At 35.4% G+C, this 24,654-nt stretch overlaps 1 protein-coding gene across 2 annotated transcripts in view; it reads right to left on the bottom strand.

Moving 5' to 3' along the window:
• LOC117426516 (thrombospondin type-1 domain-containing protein 7B-like) overlaps positions 1-24,654 on the bottom strand; it is a 144,357-nt gene that overhangs the window by 79,677 nt on the left and 40,026 nt on the right. For both annotated transcript variants that reach the window (XM_034044162.3, XM_059033829.1), the window contains exon 4: positions 3,082-3,907. In XM_034044162.3, coding sequence (XP_033900053.3) covers positions 3,082-3,907 — 826 coding nt within the window. The remainder of the gene's footprint in view (positions 1-3,081; positions 3,908-24,654) is intronic.

Here is a 24,654-nt window from a genome sequence, read left to right as displayed (position 1 = left end):
AGACACCATATATGCCCAGGTTAAAATATTGAGTGCAAATATAATATTATAAAGTCTAGTTTTGGAACAAGTACTGTATTCCAATCTCCAAAGCACATTCATTTCCATTCATTATCTAATAGCTAATCTGCTTTCGGTTTGCCTCAGAAGCCTATATTTTATAGGCTGGCGATGCTATTGTAATAGAAAAGGGGGAGAGGGGTCGTCACGTTTCAAATATGAATACATCTTGCACATAGCATACTGAGCACATTAACTGTCATTGTATGATCTTCAGTCCTTGCAGTTATTAAAGAAACTGAATAAACCGTTACTCAGGAGGGGAATTTAATGAGCATGATCTAAATTAATTGCCACATTACTTGCAATCTATAATAATAATAATATTAAATATTTACTGTACATGCATATGATAATTAAATGACATATAGAGACAAGACTCGTGGCTTGAAATGAAAACCTCACATCTTATGGCTCCTACTGTATTGCCACAAATCATGCCTTCTATCTTTTTCAGAAAGGACAGAACTGAACTGCCAATCGACAGGTAATTGCTGATGTATAAACTTCTAATCTCAGAAATGTTTTTAACAGTATAAATAGTGCAAGGAAAGGCACACTAAAACAGGCCTACTGGTGGACTGAACCTTTTCACAACAAGCTGATGTACTTGTATAAAATTCACTTTTAGAACAGAATATTTGTACCCCAGCAGAAACGCTACAGACTATGTAATTTATCAGAAATGTTCAGGGTGTGGGTCGTGTACATTTCAATAATCTTAGAGGGGGTGTATCAGCCAAACTGGAAGTTGGTAGGGGGAAAACAATAGTAATAAACAAAGTAGTTCATTTATTCTTTATGAACAATATCACACATTTCTGATACTCCCTAAAGTCAGAAATAGGTCGTTTTGAAAGAACTGTGCCAATCCGAACATGCAAAATAGGAATAGTTAGATTACTATTCAGGGATAACCTTTAAATTGAATACTTTACATTTCTATTTTATTGTAATTTGTCAGTCTAGAAGAAGAACCCTTCCTATTTCAAAATACTATATATATGTATATATGTGCGTGTGTGTGTGTGTGTGTGTGTGTGTGTGTGTAAGGTTCATACAGTACCTTGGTCTTTACACCAATATCCTCTTGCCTTCACCCAGACTGCCCTGAACAAACATTGTTGTCCCCTTGATATACCTGCCTGATAATTACAGGCAGGTATCCCTCATTAAACTTAAAGCCAGGTGAACCTCCTCCTGCTCACTCCCGTGGCATTCTGGGGGATGTAGTCCTTTAGCCGCTCCTAGACTACATTTCTCTCCTATCCTCCCCTTAATCTGACACAATACAAATATATATATAAGAACAGGCTGCAATCATAACTTCTTACTGTTTGAGATACAAATCCAAAGTGATAGATAACTTAGTTTATAATGCACTACATAATGCTATCTCTGTAATATCTGTAAAATTGAATGTCTATCATCAACTACACAAAGGTAGTGTGATCACTGCCATTGTAAATGAAGATGAAAAATTATCCTAAATCTGTTCAGAATTTGCTCAGCATGGATAGACAATAGAGCTTTCATATGCACAGTATACTGTGGTTAATACATTCACAATTTGTAACATGTATAATTTAAAATTAATTTCTATAAATGCAGAATGACAAAAAAAGCATAATGCTAATGTAGTCAGGAGAACATGTTAAAATAGACATCTTATAAAAAGCAATGTTCCTTGAAGTCCCTGGACAATGGACCGCCGTTTAATTGAGGTTAAATATGCAGAATGTTGGAAAACTTCAGCAGCGTAGGCTTTGTAAGGGGGGAGTGGGGAGGAGGGCAATTATAAAACAGAGCTGCACTCAGAATTGCTTGAAATAAATTACATGCTAATTCCAACCATATCCTTTCACAAACATTGATGTCTCTGTAGACTGGTATTAAACTATGCATTGCTACCAAACCCCCTGCTGCATTAAACACACAACTTCTTACTAATATTATTATGTGGATAGCATAAATGATGATTGAATCAAATTTAGCAGACCAGGAAAATAGGACGTTATCAAAAATGTAGCCTGACCTCTTGAAAACCTCCTGTTTTTACAAAAGATTCAAAACACCATGATAATTCTGCAACTGCTGTGCTTTCTTTAGGACAAAAAGGCACAGTGTTTCCATTAAGTGTTCATCGTTAAGTATATATAAAATGTGGAGCACATAAAAGTTTAAGTATTATATATTTTGTACCTAATTCTACCTTCCCCAGAATCACCAATACATAATACATGATGGTGTCAGTACAATGGAAAGGTCTGTCACACTGACCTACACTCACAGTATGGAGTGTAGAGTCGAATTTCATAATAGATTCCCTCCCACAGTCAAAATTGGAGGGGGGACCCCTGTGGATCCCCTGCTATAGCATCTCCACTTGGAGTGCAGGGGGAGTCATGCAAGCACAGAATCCTGGTCCTGCCAACAGGCCCACCAGGAGGGTTACATTTGCTTTTGTGCTCCTGTTGATTAGTGAGAAATCAACTTGGCATAGTGCACCTCATCGTACTTCAAAGAGCCCTACTGGTCAGGCGCTCAACAAGTCCAGGCAGAGAGTTTCCAGGCTGGTGCTCACCTCTATGTTTAATAACATCTAAAAACATCTGTTGATTAGTTAAAAAGAGGCAGTTGACTTGTCAGTGAGTACTGTGGTAACATGTTTATATTCAGTCTTTTAAATATATATATATATATTTTTAAATCGACCCAAAAAGAAAAATTGGACAAGAGCTTCTCAAGGCATACCCTCCAATAGCTCAGCCAATGACATATCAGAAAGGAACCATAAAAATGAAGGTCAAGATCATTTAGACTCTGATACCCTCAAGCATGAGTGTAAAAGTCTGTCAATTTCATATTTTAAAACAATTGGGTGAGCCCTTTTTAAGGTAGCTATAAGTGTGAAGTAATTTTAATATGTGTTCTTGAATTATGTATAATGTTCATAATATAAACATTTCTTTACTGGAAATTTTTCAAAATTTGTGAACAAACGACAAAAGGAAATCATACCTTAGCATTGCATTCCTTCCATCACTTCTTGTACACCTAACCTGTCGAGTTTGGGAGCCAATCTCTATGTCCCATGACTTTGACTGGTGATAACGATGATGGTGGTGATTCAGGATTTGCGGCTTAACATTATTCTTCTCTGCAGATTCAGTGCTAAAATCAAGCATCGTTCTTCCACTTAGTCGAATCTCTTTCTGATGGGGTAGCCTACACTCACTCCAAGGCCCAACTTTAAGGCTGTATTTGTACTCATCCTCCCCAAAAGAACAAGAAAGATGATTATTACAAGTCCTGGTTTCTGTCAGGTTAGGACAGTTTGAACCCCCGTACATTGGAGGGGCCAGCACTGCCCGTGTCCTGTGCTGTAATCCTGTCCCACAGCTCTTGCTGCAAGCAGACCATGGTGAGAACTCCGACACCACACAGTCATGGGGGCAAGGAATGAGACAGGCTTGCTCGATGGTCGGTCTTGGTGTAAAAAACTCACAGATCTCGTCTGTCACCACTGTCCTGTTGGTCTTTCGAATGCAATGAGCTTTCCTTTGCTGTATTCCATGCTGCGCAGTCACACACTTTGAAGTCCTTAGTTTTTGGTCATTGGACGAATAAGGAACCAGAATGCATGACCCCCACTCGGACACTTCCCATTCAAAGAGTTCCTGGTGCCATTCACACACTTTGAAGCACTGCCTCTGGCTTTCAGGCTTGCCAGTGTGTTTGCAGTTGGAATGGTGTGTTGTCCAGCCCTCTGAATGGACACACCACACAGTTCTCGTCTGAACCCCTCCTGGTCCACAGTCTTCACCCATACATCTACCCCACTGACCTGTGAATTGGAAAAGAAAAAATATATCCTTTAGCCATGTGATTACTCTTAGGGTATACAACATATTGAAATGATCCATTCTTTAGGTAATAATACATTTTAATACAAATGTTACATTTAATGAAAACCAATCTGTATTATAATAGGAAGCATGGACCAAAATCATTAGTTATATTCAGTGTTCAAAACGGTACTATTTCATTATATTGCCAAAACCCAGAGCTCACTCATTGTTATACCTGATCAAGATATATTTATAGACTTGATAAAGTCTCCTTTCGAATCAGGCTGTTGGTTCAAGAATTATCATTAAGCTGCACAACCTCACAAAGATATTTTGAGGCTGTATATTGTAAAGACTGTATAATGTATAAATGTTGGGATAAATCACCCAACCGGATTGACAATGCCTGACATTAAGCAACAGGAAAAAAAAACAGATCAGACATCCTCACAACTTACCCTTGTAAAGGTTTAAACAATGCCAGATATTGCAACAGAAAAAGTATAGAACTTAAATGGTGGCTTAACTAAATCTCCGAATTACTATAAACAACAGCTTCACAAAAGAAAACAAAATATTAAATTGAAAAGTTGAAATACAAACAGAAAGCATTTTTACATTTAAAATGAATACATTTGCTCAAAATCTAGTTTTTAAAATCAGGCCCTTGGTGTTTTGTTTGTATGTTAAGGATTTAATTATTGTAATTTTATGGTCAACCATATTCTTTATTGGTTTTTTATTTTTTATTTTGTTATGCAATAACTATCTTGTCAATCATAAATAGGCTCATCATAATAAAGATTCCACAGTATTTAATGTTTGGTCCTTGTCTTGACATATTTAAACAACAAAATGAGGACACGGTTCATTTTGAAAATCGCTGTGGTAAGTTTTCTTCTGGTTACATGATTGATAAGTAGCTTTTAACAACAGAAACGGTCCAATGTTATTGTCAGCAAGAAGCACATCCTGAGCAGAGTGATAGGACTGGGCAGGGCTGTCCTTTCCACAGAGACTGTTTCAAAATTAAAAGCATGCTTGTCACACTGGATTATAAAACTGCTTGAATAAGATCAGAGAGGGTCAGAGAAAAGTGTCAAAAAAAACAAGTGAGTGTCACTTCCCAGTGGTACGCATGGGTAGGAGTTAGTCATAGGATAAAAATAGGATAATTGCTGTAAGGTAGTGAGCTCCCTTAGTGAGGTCAGTGGAAGGACAATTGCATTATATCTGAGTGCTAGCCTTTCCACTCGTCACATTTGATGGAACTCAAAAGCCACAACTTTTATTCGCCACTTAAAAAGATATTCCACAAATGATCAAAAAGTCCCAATTCACAATGGCCTGCTGTTTTTTTTCATGCTGTTTCATGCTGTATGTTGTCCTTCATCAGCTATGAATGATATACAGACACCAGTGCCCAGTCAACAGGATTTTGGATACAAAGACCTTATGGTACTAAATCCATCTACAGCAAAAAGTTTACTTACCAATAAAAAGGCAATAGCTCCTATTCTAGCGCCAAAAGTTCCTAGTAGTATAAACTACTCTGGGTCAACTTTAAGCTGATCTTCCCGAAGTTAACTCATACTTTCATCTAATCTCTCTACCTTAAACTCCACTCACAAGGAAGCATGGCTTCCAATCTAATTTTAGTTCTAATTTTGTCACTTTAACATTAGGAATCCTGTTGAAATGGCTTACAGTTTCCAAATATTGTGTCTAAATGTGTGATAATGAAAATATAGTGGAGTATACCTATGTAAACCCGATACTGTGAATAAAGTGTGTACAATACATAGCAGTAAATACAATTTGTTTCCCTCCAAACAAAATGTATTCAATGCATTAAAATCTCATATACGGTAAGCAGTGACAAGGTAAAATGGTGGCCATCCACAATTACTTTTTTTTTTCTTACACATTAAAATGAAAAGCTTTGAAAACAGAAAAGAAATGAGCATTTTTAATTAAAAACAAGGAATTTATAAGTTAGTTCAACTTTAAATCTGTCACTAAAATCCATAATAATGCATTAAGAACAAATCATCCAGAAAGGTACTCCACATGATTTAAGGCTGTACGCAAAAGTGCTAGTCTGTATCCACTTACAGACTTTTAATAGCTTATCTGACAGGCTGCAATGTGGCACTCTGTCAACCCCTGTTTTGATATTAGAGTGTCCTGAACCAAAGATCAAATTAATGGCACACTTACATGACAGACCATATACAATAACTTAATTTTGCAGTGGTAAATATACAATTTCATCTTCAATTGGCAGGTTGACTGATATTTCATAAACCCAGCCATCCGGAAAACATCCTGGAAATGTATTTTTCAAACAGATAAGTAATCATTGGCGATCGTACAATAGGCTATTTACTGTTTTTTAGAAGAGTCTTTTAGCAGGTATCATGGAGTATTATCTGTCTTTTTCCAGCGCTGCTCATACAATTTCAAATCTGCACACTTCTTTGATCTACGGCTGGGTATTTGTGAGTGAATGAGAGTTATGGCAGTCCTAGTATGCACACACTGAGCAGGTACTTACACTGCTTCTCCAATTCTTACTGCCACCATACTGAATAATGACTGTCACTGCTGGCATCTCTCTTCATAGGGGAGGAAACAACATTACAGACACCAGGTTATCAATCCATTGTATTATACACTACATCAAAAGAGCACTGTGTGGATCACACTACATGCAATTACCGTTTTTTACAGTCCTTGAAACAGTTACATGTTAGACATGTTTTATGAAATCAGAGTTGCAAAAAATGGTACAGATGTACCTACACTTCTAATAAAGACTTGTTGATTGCAATGCACTTGAATTTGTAATGTCAAAAAAACACACAGTGCACAGTTAAGATATTGTGTAATACCAACAGTTTAGTGACCCATCAATCAGTTAGTTAGTTCTGGATACAAAATAAATAAATAATGTATCAGTGCCTTACAAAGAGCTTAAAGGGCAACTTGGTATGGGTAATAAAACACAGCTAGCTCTGTGGTATTTCTTATAAATGTATTCCTTATATCCACTAGGAGCAGAGTGTTGCACAGGGACAGGTAAATGCTAATCCTCTGGTGTACCAAGTCCTACTTAAAACAGACTGCCGTGTTTTGTAGATGTCAGAGCAGAAGCAGGTTAGCTTAGAAAACAGATGCACACAAGCTTGCTTTTTTGTCTTGCCTTTTTTCTATTACAAAATGCTGCTTCTGAATATATGTTTAATTAGAGTGCAAGCCTGCCAAAGGAAAATCACCCTCAATTAATCACTGTACCACAGGAGCCTTGAGCAGTCTGAATTCAAAAACACGAATTGCTTAAAATTATTAAGATACTGCCCTGTCTGGCATTTTGCATATAATACTTTTAATAGGACAATAATATAATACAGAAATGCACTGTAGAGATGCTGGTTATCATAACTTAGGTACAGAATTGGCCCTACCTAAACTACATAAAGTTGTATTTAGATCTGCATTAGTACTGTTGAGATATGCCACTAAAGGCTCAACTGCAAAGACCAGGTAATTTACAGCTTGATATTTGCCATTCATAATTAAGTTATGTAATCTGTTTAAAGCAGAAATAAAGCAGAGGCAAATAACCTGTTTTGCTCTGTGAGTTTTTTTTTACATACACTGTATATATCCAGGCAACATAAGCTAGCTAATCTTGTTTAGACATTCAAATATCCCACCATCAGTTCTGCCTTGCCAATATTAATAATACCATACTGTATGGTGTACTGAGGTGCATTCTAATTACAAAAACAATACATGCAGAAAGAATTTCATGAAAAAGTCATGCGACAATTCATTATTTAATTTGGTTAAAGCATACTTTGAACAGATCATTAATAGCTGAGGGTTACCTGGAATGTTTCTAAAATACCATTCATAATTCTGCATTTCAGAGAGATCTTCCCAAATAAACTCTAATTGGATTAAAGCTGAAATAATGCATCTGCATTAATTAATAACCCATGTACTATGAATTATCACTTTTGCTAATGTCCTTTCTACTCTCAACAAACATCTGTAGAGTAACAGGTTTTCTTTGTATTCAAAATCTTTAATATTCTTTGATCCAAGCTTATTTTCAAGATCACAGGCAATTAGTCACGGGAATTGTACACCACAGTTACAATGTGCCCCCTTCCAGGCTCTGAAGGCCACTACCTTCAATGCTCATTCATCATTCAGGTCAGAATTTGTTTTCATTTTGTAAAAATCCAATGCACTATAAATGCACAGTTCAGAGACTTGCCTGCTGTGTGTTAATATCAATAACAACAAGTCTTATCAGTTATTAATGAGAGACATTTGCTGTCCTGTATTCCAAAAGGTATTCAAATGCATGCAAAGCACTCTGTAGAATTTAATTTCCTGAAAGCTTTCTCTTTTAATTACCTTGAAAGTATTTGTAATTCAAAAGACTTTCAGGATTTTTTTATTCATTACCTAATTGCTTTTCAACACATCATTTCTTGTTTATATAACAAAACAGACTGGGTATTTTTCTCTTAAGTATATGTCAGTTCCTGGAGGCATATGACGTCCTCTTGAACAACTTAAAAAGGAAAGTTACATCACGAATGGCATGAAAATAAGGAGTGAAACTGAAACATACTACTTTTTTCTATTTCTGTGTTAACAGGAATAGTATTTCTCTCTATACACCTACAAAACATAACTAATAATTTAGTTATGTTTGGCATTTACGTACATGTATTTTATTTCATTTATAATGCAACTGTGAGAAAATGTACTGAGTAAAATGATACTTCCTTGCCCATCACCATCTTTATTCCATCAAACCATGATGCCCCTCCCCTCCCAACACACCACACACACATGCCTGCCCTACAGCAGACCTTTTTGAGATGCTTTGTTCATTCTGTCTCAGTAGCCCCCCTGCACAAAATGCAAGATGAGAGCTAACATACAGAGACAGTTAATTCCTGAATATTCCTAACAAACTTCAACACTTCTTTAATAATGAATATTAATAAGCATCATGCCACTTCAGAGATTACGTCTGGGGCCTTGTGTTCCAGAGAGTCTCCTGTTTAACATGCAAACTAGAGACAGGAGCTATTCAGGTTCTCAGTCTTGCTCATGTCACCCTGCTGCAGAATACTCACATTAATTAGCAGAATGCTAACAAGATATTGGTATCTCAGGTGCTCTTAATGATACAGTTGTTCTTACACAAATGTATCTTCTACAAGGTTTATAAATACCCTTTCATTAAAAAAAAAAAAATAGGTAATAATGCTAATTGAATATTACAGTTTAAAATACAGCATTTACAGGAGTGCTGAAGCTTAATGTTATCTCATCCTTATATTTTTTATAAGGTTAAGAAAATAATTAAATAACAAAATGAATACATAGTTTCCTGTGTGTTGTTTTTCCTGTGTGTTTTTACTCTTGCTTGTTAAGGTTTTTAGACACTTTTTCAACACATTGTTTTTTCTTTCCTAAGCAGCATTGTTAACCAGTAAAGACCTTGCCAAACTAGTTTCTTAATTTTGTATTAATGTTTATCATTTTTATTTATTTATTTTAACAAATTCCAGTTCTCTCATGGCTAACATGTTTTTTTTTTGTTTTTTTTGGAAAATATACTTTGTGTCCAGTACTGGGTGATACATCAAACGTGATAAATAAATGCTATAAATCCTACTGTAGCCTAGTGCAACGTGATGGAAGTTACAAGATAGCCAATGCTGGATAAAGGTATGTAAAAACTACAAACATAATCTAAACAAAGAAACAAACAGTGGAGGGTATTTTTTTTCTATTAATAATGAATTGTAGTATTTAATTAACTAACCTTGAGGCATCCATCCGTGTGTCTAATTGTAATGTTACAAGTAGGCCAGAAAAGACACTATTTGTTTTCATATATCACTTTCCTTAATTTCCCTTATGATTTGAAATATGTCCAGGTATGTAAAACTCATGAAAACCAATCTAAAACATATCTGCATGTATTTATCCTTGTATATATTTGATGATGTTTGTTTGGATCACAAAGGAAAAAAATTGCCCCCTATTCAAAACTGCCTACGTGAAAATGATAGAGGTCACTTTCCAAATTTTTGTCTGACATCTGGCGGTAGCGCATGCATAAAAACGTGGTACTAAAATTACATCACAGGACAAAGTCTGATTGACTTATCATTGGGTTAAGACTTTATTAATTGCTTTAGCAAGTTGGTTTTGCCAAAAGCCAAAATAATTGATCCAGGGACATTATGATGATGATAATCTGCCAGCTTTACACCTTTCATTGCATAACTGAACACTGCTGGCATTTTACAAGCAATGTAAACCATTTCAGCATTTTTAGCATTTTCATAGGATTGTTCTGTGGGATTTGTTTTTTAAATCAACAATATTTCTATTTTTGTTTAAAATCAGGATGTATTTATTTAATGGGATGCTGGGTCCATTCGAGGGTAGCACTTGAATAGTCGCGTAATTAAATTGTAATATCTGGGTAAATACCAATGGTTCTGGTTCTTATATGATGAAATAACTGTGTAATAATTACTTGGTAACCACATGGTACAGGTCACTGCCATGTTACTTCCACAAGTAGTTCTCATGTTAGAGCATGAACAGTCTGTAGTTATCCAGTTATTATGTGTAATTATATGGTTGTGTATGTGCCGTAATTGACTGTCAAGAAACAAGCCCTGTCAATTTATGGTACAAGGATAAAACCAAAGTGGGCTCATTCACCTAACCACATAAAGTCTTCAAGCTTTCCAGAAAGAGTTGTTATCTTCATTCCCAATTAGAGCCACTCAGGGCAACTGGGATCCATTTCTTTTCTTGACTTATTGGAAATGTGAGATGAATGGAGACAGTGTGAGCTGAATGGTTCAGATTCCTCCCTCACAATTATCTTATTCCAAATGAGTTCTACCGTAATGTCAACCTCAAGAGTGAATGCCTAGTTAATATAATATAAATGTAACAGAAAGAAGGTTTGTTTTGTAACTGCATGACTTACACTTTAACTTGTAATTAGACTGTACATTCAGAAGGCATGCAAACGTGTTTTAATGTCTAGCATCAATATGCTCTTAAAATATGAAAATGTTTTCTGTAGATCTGTGCTGACTGTAGAAGCCATCAAAAAAGCAACTGCTTTTCACCAATAACGAGCACATACACCTCACAGGAAATCAATTTTGAATTTTTAAAAACAAGCTTTTTCAGGATTGGTGCCTGCTCAGCTTCTTTATAGCAACACATTTCATCATCCCACTTCCAGCGTGAGATCTCAAATTGTAGCATTTTGTCATATGATTTTAACATTCCTAAAGATTAATGCCACAAACATAATCATATAACTAACCTGTTAAACATGTTCTCTTAGTGCAGGACCTAAAACATTTATTTTGGTAGATATCAGCCTCTTTGTAGATATACAATCTGAAAGTCAGGTTGCCTACTGCCCGGGCCGGATTAACCTATACGCAAATCACTCTATAGAGCGGGCTGGAAATGTCCGCTTTGCACTCTGCTCCAGCAGCTACCCCGCTCCACTCCCCCGCTCCATATACAATTGGCTCGCTCCACTCCGCCCACACTCTCTATACCCAACGCAGGGCCCGATTAACCAATATGTCAATAACACCATTCGCCATAATATGCATAGGGCCCCCAAAATAGCGGAGGGCCCCATGTCCTTTAATCCGACCCTGCCTTCTGCCACTGTACTAATGGCCTAGACAGAAAGATCTGGGTCTATGTACTGTAACAGGAAACATGTCTGTTTATAATATATTGTTGTAAAAAGATCCATTTAAAAGCAGTCTGTTAAAAGAAAAAGTAAGATTACAGTTATTCAATACAGTATCTACTGACACTGTCTAATACATTATTTAAAAAAAAAAAATACAATCATTTATTTCAGTAAGGGTAAGCGACTAGTTTATGGATACACAAGTATATAGTTGCATTTTTTTCCTGAAAAGTAAAGATATGGATAGCAGTGAAAATGGAATAGTACTAAGGTTAATGAGAACTAGAGGTCTTGAGTGAGGCCTACCAACTTAAAAAAGGTCACTATGGTTACCATCCAGATCAATTAGATCCTCTCAACACAGCTGTATACAAAATTCCAGAAAATACTATACATACAGCCTTTTTGAATCAAATGTAACAAGGGGAAAAAATACCAAGATTATATGTTATACTGAATATGAAATCAAGACAAATTCCCCTTTCCTTCATGTTAATCCAACATAAAATATGAATCCACATGCAGCATTTCAAATATAAACCATTTCTTGAAAGGATACTCAGCAGCCCAGTAGTGCACATAACACAATGGTGCCTTTCCAACACATACTGTACACAAGTCATCTGTAATAAGATATTTACTGTGTTTAAAACCATGAAAGCTGGTTGCCCAGAAAATATATTACAATCCTTAGAGACCTATACATTTTTTATTTCATAGTAAACAGAGGGCATGATTTTTACGAGCACTCACTTATGGGGCGTAATGAATTACTAATAAGAACAGAATGCAAGGGACTTATAAATGCATTTACAACTATAGACATACTGAATCAACACATTTGTCCTTCAAAAAACATGTTTTATTAAGTTAATCTTAGACAAATATTAAAGTAGACTTCTGGGCCATGTAGAAAAGCAATAGCACATGACAGGGTGTTCAAATATGGTCCAATATCCACACAGTAGATGTGTGGTTTGGCATGAGGCATAACAACCAAGATATGCAGATTTGGGATTATATTGGTTCTAAAAGTTCCAAGTTTGCTGGTTTAGTGGCATATTTGCCCAGGTTAGAATACTTGTAAGCCCATGAGATTGCTCCCTCTATTCTTTCTATTGTATATCTCTTTATACAGATAGTCCCTTGTCCAAGCTGTACCAGTCAGTCTGTTATTCCAGATTTAGTCTTGGTTAGATAGTAGCTTAGTCATGAGGATCACCTTGATTGCAGCCATCATGTCACCAAAACCTCTTGATGGAATTTAAAGAGCAATTTGCCATTGGTTATGAAACATCCCAGTTATCTTAACCAATGTATTCATCTTCTTGTTTACACTCACTCTGTATATCATTTTCTGTTTCAGTCATCACATCCTGAAGTTTAAAGCACCACCGTGGCCTCAACAGTGCTCTCAAACACATGCTTCTAACCTTTGCGTTTTCAAAAAGTCATCAGGATTTGATGACAGGAACAGAAATAATATACAAATTGATTCTAACCAGGAAGAATACATTAATTACTACTATTACACACCCATACAAAGTTGCTCTTTTTATTTATTTGTACTGTATATACGATAGATGGTGTTCAAATCCAAGTCTATAGATATCACATTTAACAAGTATTTGCAAAGCATTCTGTTGGTGTTACTGTAACAGAGCAGAGACTGGGCGTGAACTGGCCACCTCGCACACCGAAAGCGAGTGTCTTAACCACAATGCAAAAGAGCCGGAGCTTTTGAGCTCATCTCATCTCAACAACTTGTTTCAAAAGTTGGTTGAAGGGACAAAAGACTTTGATTCAGTGCGTAAAGAATGCAATTATTTTAACATTGTAGAACTAGAAAGAAACTACTTAGAACAGTAATTTGTTTCTTGCTAGCATATAAGATTGGACACTTTTAAAATCAGATCCCTTTAAGTTTAATGCTTTATTAGTATATACAGTGAAGGCTCCTTTTACATTACACAATAATAATATATCGATTGCTGATGTTTTGAGCCATTGCAATTAATTGTTATTTTCTAGACAAAGACATTGACAAGTTTCAACAGTGAATTATTTAGCGTGAAAGATAAGGAAAGGCGGACGTAACAAGATATTGATTGCTGCAAATATAATCTGTTCGTCCTTGCAGGCAGAATTAGAAACACCAATCTAATTACTTTTTTTCTTCTTTACTCTAAATGCATAGAGCTTCAGTGAGGTAAAAACAAGTAATTATAATTTGAGGAAAACCTTATTGACCAAAGAATTATTAACACACCAGTCACATATGGAAAGAACAATGAACAACAACTTTAGCCATGCTGAGAAGTTCACTTAGATGGCCTTTTTCCAGAGGAAACATACTCCAAAAACTAGGATTTTGGGACAGCGTAATTATTGTTACTGCTATTGTTAGGAGTACTGGTGTTTTGCTTAATTCATTACAGCATCCAATCCATAGTCTAAGAAAATTATATAATTATATAATAACAAAAACAATTATATTGGTTTGCATTGGTTTGGAGGTTGCTGTAAGTATGTTCGGCATTCCCTATGACCCCCAGTCCATGAAAGTAGCCTTCTTTCATGCAAGAATCTTGGCTCGCTGATTTTGGCATTAACTTTGTGGGTATTTTCCATCTCCAAGAATTCCCCCCTGGATGGCATTGACCACTTATTTTTTGGGCTACTCCCAAGATAACAATGTATAGGTTACTGATGCAATCTAGGGAGATTCTCCAGTGCTGTGAAAATGCTCTAAAATTCCAGCTCTGGCTGCAGAGGAAAAAGACTAATATATATTTAACATACATACATTAAATAGGCTTCTTTCCAGGGGATTTAATTATGATTCAGTGGAGTTGATAATCTTCTGTTCTGATTGAGAAATTGAAGTACTAGTTTGCAGTTACCCATCTGTGCCATTTTTTTTTTCAGTTCAACTTTTTAATTAAATTCTAGTTTTATCATTTTGCTGCATATTTCATATAATTATTTATTATACTTTAAATATCTAGCAAATACATCAAATTAATTGAAAATATTGGTGGTATTCATGTGTTTTACAAAGTAATTTGTGGATTTAATTTTAAATGCAATTAATGTTTACTTATTTTTTTATGCTTATATAACTTTCACTGGGTATAGCCACTACATTAGGCAATAAAGCAGCTACATAATGAGGAAATACTATGTTAAATAATCCATGTAATGTGCCATGTGATCATCAGTGTAGCATTTATGACCGAGTAGTGGGGTTGGAATAAAATGGGTAAAAGAAAATATTTCATATATATAAGGCAGCAGTGTGGAGTAGTGGTTAGGGCTCTGGACTCTTGACTAGAGGGTTGTGGGTTCAATCCCAGGTGGGGGACACTGCTGCTGTATCCTTGAGCAAGGTACTTTACCTAGATTGCTCCAGTACAAACCCAACTGTATAAATGGGTAATTGTATATAAAAACAATGTGATATCTTGTAACAATCGTAAGTTGTCCTGGAAAAGGGCGTCGGCTAACAAATAAATAATAATATAGCGAGAGAATGCTCTGCTAGTCAGATCTAAAGTCTGTAATGGTCATTGGGTCATTAAATTGCAACCCTGTAACATGTCATCACAATACTCCCCACTATCCATTATTTGGTATCCCTAATCACTTCTATCGTTTTGGATGAAAATATTCAAATAACCCTTATATTATATTAAATTACTTTTTAACTTTGCATAGCATGTCATACAAATCCCTTCAGGAGCAGCACCACTAACTCAAAAGTATAAACTGAGCCTGCCCATCTCTGTGCTGATAAGCCCAGAATGAAAATATGACGGTTGCAAGGGCCCACATTCTGTTTTTGTTCATTAGTCTTTACCGCTTTAATGAGTTTTCCTTGGTGAATTCAAACTTCAATACCTGACCCCTAAGAAAGCCAGCCATGTACAGACTGTAATTCTGTAAAGACCCTGTGCCCTGAAGAGGTATTTCACTTAGTCTTTTTCTTTCTTTAATCTCCAGTGTCTCAGAGTCAATCCCTACCCCTTTTTTCAGTTGCATTTGGTTGCTGTTGTTCGCAATAAGAGAGAAGTTTAATCTTTAAAACAGTATCCCTGGGGACATTATCACAAGAACCAGCATGCTGTGGGGATATTCAATTTGTTATCAGTAGCTTATTGTTGCATTGTTTTGATTTGTGTGTGTGTGTGTGTGTGTGTGTGTGTGTGTGTGTGTGTGTGTGTGTGTGTGTGTGTGTGGGAGTCTGGGAGTTTTAGAGGAGTCTTTAATTACCGAATCTGAATATAAACTGGGACCTGTTAAGAATACCATAGGCAGTGCCCTTAACATACAATACAACATCCAAAGGCACTTTAGAAATCGGTGAAGCATTGCCTTGATACACAGCAACAGCTACTGTAGATTTAAAAGGGAAATGTAAGTACTGTAGAGAGGAAATGTAGTTCTAAATATTGTACCAGTATCAATGGTTTTCAAATCATAAATGAAATTTTACTTGGCATACCAGTACCAATATTTAGCAGAGGTGGATGGTTCTACCTTTCACATAAGAGAAGTGTTAGTTAGGTAGTTTACCTGATATGATCTTTCATTCTGTTCCTGTTTCAGTGACATTTACCATATAGCAGGTTAAACTGATTTTTGCTGTTGGGAAAATGGCGCCATTCAGTGTGTCACGATTCACAAGTGAGATAGAGTTATAATTTGCAGAGCAATGGAAATACAGTATTGAGAGGTCAATATGTATAATTAAACTGCCTATATCACAAATTTGATCACAGTGCTATAAAAGCTGTTTTGTATGAACACTGTACAAGGACTATTTTCAGAGGAATAGCCTTTGTTGTCTGGTTTGTATGTTTTAATGATTTTGCGAAGCAGCTGACATATTCATCATGTAGAAGGTGAATAAACATATTTCTGTCTAATGTCTACCTTTTAAAGTTCAAGGTCATTTTGTTCTGCTTTGGGGCTTATAGTTAAGGCCACGGAAAATTCACTGTACTTTTTCAAGAAATTCACAAATTACAATAAAAAAAAATATATATATATACATTTCACGGATTGTCACGGAAGTGCCATTTTATTTAAAAAAAAAAAGTTTCTATTGTAAGTTGCCTAAAATTAATAGCGCATCAAAGAAAATCACAGAGGTTGAAACATTTTAACATTTAATGGTAGCTACTGAGTCAACACTTACATTGTAACATTTAAAACAATCTTTTAAAATGTAACAAACAAGGGTCATTTAAATGTGTTGGCTGAAAAAAGTAACAAGGAGACAAAACTGATTAAAACAAAACAAGTCTGAATGACAAATTCGGCAACTTTGTTGAGTTTTGTAAACATTTAAAACTAAGGCTATGTTCATACAGTAATTAAACAGACTGTGTTGTATAGTGTTATGCTGACTTTGAAAAACAACAAGTTAAAAACAGGGTTAAATGCAAGTGCCAAAACCGAAACTTTGTGTTTTTCTTTACACACACTAAATTATATATGACGTTTTAAAACCCACATAACATCGTGCTACTTGAGCGAATCAACCTCTACAAAATAATCTAAAGAACAAGAACAGGAAAAACAAGAAGAAGAAATTGTATGCGACTTTTTATCCATCTAGAGTGGTGTGCACACACACACGCACGCACGCACGCATGCACACACACACACACACAAACAATTATCTGGCCTGTGAGCAGAAAACTAGTTGTTTGTTGAAGCATCATGCATCTTGTTGCAGTTTCAACACTCATGGTTTGTCTTTGTGGTGTAAAAACCTGTCCATATGCGGAAACTGCTCTTTGCATCGACAGAGTTTGGTGGAATTGACAAAAAGCAGAGTGCAATTTTTGCCATGTTTGGGAATCTGATTTCAGACCTCACCCAGAAATCAACAGTATTGACATTTTTGTCCCTTTCAGCGGCATAGTGCTTGTAAGATTCAATTTCATCTCTACAGCTTGTGAAATCAGGGATTGCATCTAGTGGCAAAGATGTGACATCCAAGACTGACACCATGATAAATATAAGATTATTAGAAGTAGTTTTATTATTGTTGCAGACATTTCTATGTAGCTGTCTATGGTTTCTACATGATAAAAGCTGGTGAAGAGTAATGTAAAAGAAAATAAATAAATAAATAAAAAGGTTTTGACGGTAGGCAGTCAAATACACAATTTCTGTGAAATCGTGAATTTTCCGTGGCCCTACTTATAGTTTCCTTAGTATCTGAAAACAGTATGATACATTTTTAAATGGACATGGGTTTATTTTTCTGCATTTGCAAATCTTTGTATATGAAAAAGGATAAAATCACCTCAACATTGTCGAGTGCAAGAATGCTTGAATAAGATACATTTAAACTTGTTTTTCATTATTTCATATTTTCAGCCCCTAATATAGTGGTCCAGTTTACATACATTAAAAATGAATTAAATAACCTTCTAGAGTGCCACTTAATACAGCAACATATTGCGAGAGATATAGAGAGATAAGGGGAGGGAGGAACATGTATCCTGTAATTAAAGCTCAATTTACTCAATCTCCGCTTTATAAGTAATTGATATGAGTTGGGTCTCAGCTGTAGGAAGAGGTGTAGCTGAAACCTGATCAACTTCAATCTGTTTGATGAGATCACACTTTGAAAGCTTGCCTGAGGATAACTATGAAAAGTCTCTCTGAGCCACTCTCTGGTCTGCAGGGGCCTGGCCTCACAAACATGGAGCAGATGCTTGCTCCTGTTGAGATGTCGCTCTTGAAACAAAGCCCGTCTATCATACTCCCTGTGATTCCTACCACGGTTCTGCAAACTGGACAGACTTGTACATACTGTAGCTGTTGCAGTGCAAATATGATCTGGAGTATAGCAGGCAATTAAAAATCAAGGCAGTAACCTATGGCAATCCAAATTATCATTTAGAGATATCTCAAATTGCATTTTAAGATATCTTGAAATATTTAGAGATATCTGTAAAATATTTCCAGATACAGTACCTCAAATTGAATTCCAGATATCTTTAATTGTGCAGTTTTTAAGATATCTAAATGAAATAAAGATATCTCAAATTGATTAACAGATATCTTTAAATACTATGGAAACCATATGGATTGTGCTAGCATGGCACGCCAAACTGTCATTTAGAGATATCTTAAAATGAGGGTTTTAAAGATATCTCTAAATCATTTAAAGATATCTTTAAATCATTTGAAGATATCTTCAAATAACGTCCTGTTCATTTAGAGATATCTCTAAATCATTTAGAGATATCTCTAAATAACTTCCTGTTCGTTTGAAGATATCTTTAAATGGACAGGAAGTCCATTGAAAACATATAGCATTTTCATAGGAAGTCATTTCAAGATATCTCGAAATGGCTTCCTCTTCATTTGAAGATATCTTCAAATGATTTAGAGATATCTCTAAATGAACAGAAAGTTATTTGAAGATATCTTAAAATGATTTAGAGATACCTATAAATGAACAGGAAGTTATTTTAAGATATCTTCAAATGATTTAGAGATATCTTTAAATGGACAGGACGTTATTTAGAGATATCTAAATGATTTAGAGACATCTGAAAAGTATTTAAAGATATCTCAAAAACATTTAGAGATATCTTAAAACGATTTAAAGATATTTAAAAATGCATTTATGTAAATCATTTGGAGATATCTGTAAATGTATTTTAGATATCTTAAAATGATTTAGAGATATCTTTAAATATTTGAAGATATCTTCAAATATTTTGAGATATCTGGAAATGATTTAGAGATATCTTCAAATATTTAGAGATATCTATAAATGAATTTGAGATATCTCTAAATGATAATTTGGCTTGCCATAGTAACCAACTATATAACACATAACACAACAAATGTATTGTAATCAGGAATATAATTATATTTCCATTTGGTGTTCAAAGTTAAATAAATTACCAAGTTTGTTTTGTGGAGTATGCCACAATCAAATTATAAATGTAAAACAATGCCTATGTGTTTTTTTTATTTATTTATTTTTGTCTCAGGACACTGTCATGCTGTTAGGGTTAACAAAGACTAGTTTAGTTCTTGGTTCGAACCACCTCTCCTCTGAATAGAGAATAAGGAAACAAAACAGGAGAAAACTGAGACTCTTGTGGCACAACAAACACTTTAACACTGTGCTACTGTGTTCCATCAAGTGGTTCATCCCTGGGTTGCCTGCCTTAGCATTGCAGACAACTTCAGCCAGGTTTATTATTCACTGTATTCTTTTCCAGCTGAAAAGTTAATGCCACAATTGCTTTGTTGAGGCTTTGTTCATGGGGGCGGGGTTACACAAGATGCAAAGACATTAACAGCAGTAAGCAAAAAAAAGGTAAGTTGTTGTCTTTCATCCCCATGCCTGAGAATGTAGCTCTAGGACAGGTTATTGCATTCACATTTTTCGTTTCAAATCAATTTGCTGCATCGAATTGTATCCACTTAGTCCTAGCAGAAGCAATTAGGCAGGCTACTTCTTAGCATACCTATGAGAGGTTTGGGTAATGACTGTTCCTTAACATTCAGACTTGCATTAGTTCATACGTCATGTTGAGTTTAGATGTTTGAATCAGACGTGACCAAAACATTTCATATGTACGAAAAAAAATGTATAAATGGAACCAATTACAAAAAGGGATGTAATGAATAAACTTGAATTTTCATGCACTCACTAACAGAATACTGATAAATCATGGCATGAGAGAGTAGTACATGGTATGAATTAGGACACACCTTCAGTTTATGTTTTATGTTAGGGTTTCAGTTAGGACAACTCATGCAACAGAGAACAATATTTATTAAAGCTTACACAACAAATACTACGCTATACATAGTTATAGTACATCTTAGGCCTTTGGCCTCGGGCCTTCGAGGTACCCCTGCCCATAATTTTGGCTTCCCCCTTAGACGAAGCCAAAAAGCAGGTGGAGGCTGGGGAGGAGGAGGTGAACTGACAGACAGCGGGGACAAATGGATTGAGGTACTATATTAAGCCCTTCTGGCTGATCATTGGACGTGTTTATCGAATGGCGAAAGAGATACTAGCGATTTGACTAACGAATGTTCTAGTAATAAGGGTGCCTAATATGCTTGATTCTTATGATTTTAATCCAGCTTAAAAAGTGAGTTCCCAGCCTGAACCACCGCTTTGCTAAATTTAGATGAACCTTACTTCCTTAATGAAACTCTTATTGATTACTCATCTTTAGGAACCATTGCCTCAAAGCCAGTTCTTTCTGCTGGAAGTTCTCACATTTAATTTACATGAACTCTGCAGCAAGACTTTATAAAATGAATCCTGAGAGGATCCTGAGAGAATTTATTAAAAAGTCATGCACATTTACCAGAAGATTTTAAAAAGAGAAATAGCTGTCACGTGGTAAAGGGGTATTTTGTTCTGCTGCTTCATGCATATCGAATTGTGACCCAGTTAATATCAACAAAGGCCAATAAAGAGTGAAGAAAAAACACTGATGTTCTGTCTGCATCAAACCCTTTCAAGCACTGTTGCAGTACAATTAGCTCACCATTGCAAAACAAAAAAGAGCACTACTAAAATCTTTAGCCTACATACGTTGCTCGCTTTTTCTGTGTGATTATTCAAAGCTTTGAATTACTGTACCTAGGATTTGCAAAATATATTTTGAAAATGTCTCATCAATTATGATATTTGTCAACCAGGGTCACAAACATTCATTAAACAGTTTTACCTTAAATGGTGATTTTTATGAAATATGTGTGGTAATTGTTAATTAACCATGTACACGCTGGTCTCCAACTATAAAAAAACTAACAAAAAAAAAAAAACACATGTAGGGGCAAATTGTCAGGAAAGCATGTCTGCTGCTGGCAACTAATGCTTCATTATATGGACCAAAGTCTGCCCTTAGGTATTTTATTTCTATTCAGAAAAAAAAAATCAGTCAAAGGAGAGCGACCACCTTCTGTGTGCAATTAAGTACAACAAACAAATCCCACCTTTGGGATGAATCGTGACTGGAATTCTTTGAATGTGAATTTGCAACCTTAACACTGTCTGTTATCACAGTTGCACGCCAGTCTGTTAAGACGTCACAGCAGATTTATAAATATCACCAATTTACAAAACAGAATCAAATGACTGCTATGGTTATCCTTGTAGACACAAGAGCTGTTGGTTTTAGTTCAAACTCAAGCTGAAAACAGTCTCATTGTGGAGTTACTGTTAAGTTTACATTCGAATTGTTTTTAGGTCACTAAAAATGTAAAACATGTTGTCCAGGAACGTATTAGGTTCCTTGAAACTTAGACTAATTATAAATAAATTAACAAGAAAGTTGCAGACATCTTGAGCAACAGACATAACTGCTAATGTTATTTATTGTTAGTTGAAACAATGTGTGTGGCTGGTTGTGCTGGGGGTATTGTTATTTTCTAAACATGAGGATTTCAGAAGTTACAGTCGCCCCTATGGCTTGTGACCTTTCAAGCTCCTTCCCTGTAGGCAAAAGGAACACCCTGGCTACTTTAGACAAGCCTCTAGTTATGTATCATATACCAGAATTATCATAGCCTCTGCATCTGTTCACCACACTACTGGGTTCAGAGCATCAATATACTTCTAATCTGATTTGAGTCCATATGCTCCATAATAATTAAATCACTCTGAGTGCTCTGAAAGCAAGCTCATCTAATACAGAATCAATCAAGGGCAAATGCATCAGTGAGGATAATGAAATTGAGCAAGTGTTGACAACTTTTACTGTTATGATGCATTTTTAATATAGTGCCAGTAAAATACATTTGGAACATGGGAACAAGAGATCAACAACTTGGAGAACATCTCTGTCTCTACAAAAATATACGTGTGAAACTATAGTACTGTATAACAATGTTTTTAAACCAAAGCAAATCCTTTCAATTATATTTGATGACAGCTTTATCTAAGGCCACATACATTTATGTTAATTTCCAAGAGCTGCATAGGATGGTTTGCATTGTAGGTGAATTGTTGATAGAGTGAAACTGATTATAGTACACCATTATATATATATATATATATATATATATATATATATATATATATATATATATATATATATTACACCATTATATATATATGTGTAAGTGTAAAATAAAAACAAAAATCAGCTCTTTTTTTTTGTCTTTACACATATTTTATTTATTTTTAATGGGTTCCTGGATTTTACAAAAACTATTAGTCTTTTTCATGATTGTCTTTCAAAATTTGACCCACTGAAGCTTTTCTACCAAGAAGGTTCCTGACTTTCACAGATTGTTTTCTTCTAGTGTCCTGTTCTTTCATATGCAGAGTGCCAAATATGGTCTTATTTTTGTTTTTCCTGGGCTTAATTTGCATTAAGAGAAACAGAATGTCAGAAATGGGAATAACATTTCTGAGATGGCCAGTTGCCTCCCAAACTGGCTGAATTTAGTTTTATAAGTGGTTTCTCACTAGCAGTTAGGCTTCAACTCACTTAAGCCTTCTTTGCGCTGTGAGGATGTCAAATCCTCACCCCTGGTGTTCCGATTAGATTCCCTTTGAACATATGCCCTTTCAAGTGAAATTAATCAATCTCTTTATCACTCTGGTGGCATCTGGAGCTACAATAATTACCCGACTGCTGCGAAAGAAATGAAAGTGCTAATCGCACAGGGAGTGGGGCTTTAGTGTGTGAAGGGAAAGTTTTTATTAAGTTTTAATCTAAAAAGCGATTTTTTTTTAATAAAACACACAAGCGATTGCAAGGGAAGGGGTCTGCTATTTGAACAAAGTCTCTCTGGCCTCCTATGATAAACACCAAGCTGCTAAAAAAAAAACAAGAATGACTGGAAATTCAATGACTTCCATGATTATGTCTTTTTACCTACTCATCTACCTGTTCAGTCAGCAGGAAAAAAAACAGATCCTCCGTATGTACACAACACAACATTTGACATGGATGACTTGGATGGAATGACCAATTACAATTAGTCAGAACTAGATTAATCATAAATGCATAGGTATTTTTACTGGCATCAAAAGTTTTCACACCATTAAAAAGCTTCAGTACCCATTCTAAATTGAATTTCAATTTACAGTACTGTGGAGTATTGATCTGTGGTATTGGAGTCCCCCCAATTCAATCATTGTTGGACAACATTGAGGATTAAAAGTAAAGCCAATTAAAATTTAAGGGTATGGAAACTGATTTTATGACTCAGGGATGTTATATTCTATCGAATTCAATTTTGTATAATATAGCAAGAATGAGAATCTATTGAGCCGTGAAGTCTAATTTCCAAGAGGTTTCCATATAACACCACCAGCAGCATATAATCACACTCAGGCTGCTACAAAAAAGACAATCAATTAAAATTACCATATAGTACATTGCAAAATATCTATCTATCTATATATATCTATATATATCTATATATATCTATATATATCTATATATATCTATATATATATATATATCAGTGGTTGTGTAGTTGCAGATTCTTCTTGTTAGCTGAATGTGTAAATACAGTATTATTATTATTATTATTATTTATTTCTTAGCCGACGCCCTTATCCAGGGCAACTTACAGTTGTTACAAGACATCACATTATTTTTACATACAAATCCCATTTATACAGTTGGGTTTTTACTGGAGCAATCTAGGTAAAGTACCTTGCTGAAGGGTACAGCAGCAGTGTCCCCAACCTGGGATTGAACCCACGACCCTCTGGTCAAGAGTCCAGAGCCCTAACCACTTCTCCGAACTGCTGCCCTATGTGAGTAAGATGATTTGTGAGTAGGATGATTTTGGTGGTGACGTCAGGCCAGGAAGGGAATTGACAACAGCAGACTGCAGCACTTTTATTAATAAATAAAAAGTATTAAACAAAACAAAAGACTCTCACAAAACAAAAGGGCATGTGGGCCAAAACAAACAAACAAATAAACA

This window comes from Acipenser ruthenus, chromosome 11, assembly GCF_902713425.1.
Source record: "Acipenser ruthenus chromosome 11, fAciRut3.2 maternal haplotype, whole genome shotgun sequence".
Lineage (NCBI taxonomy): Eukaryota > Metazoa > Chordata > Actinopteri > Acipenseriformes > Acipenseridae > Acipenser > Acipenser ruthenus.
Note: the sequence above shows the minus strand (reverse complement) of the source record. Positions and strands in the feature narration are given on the sequence as shown.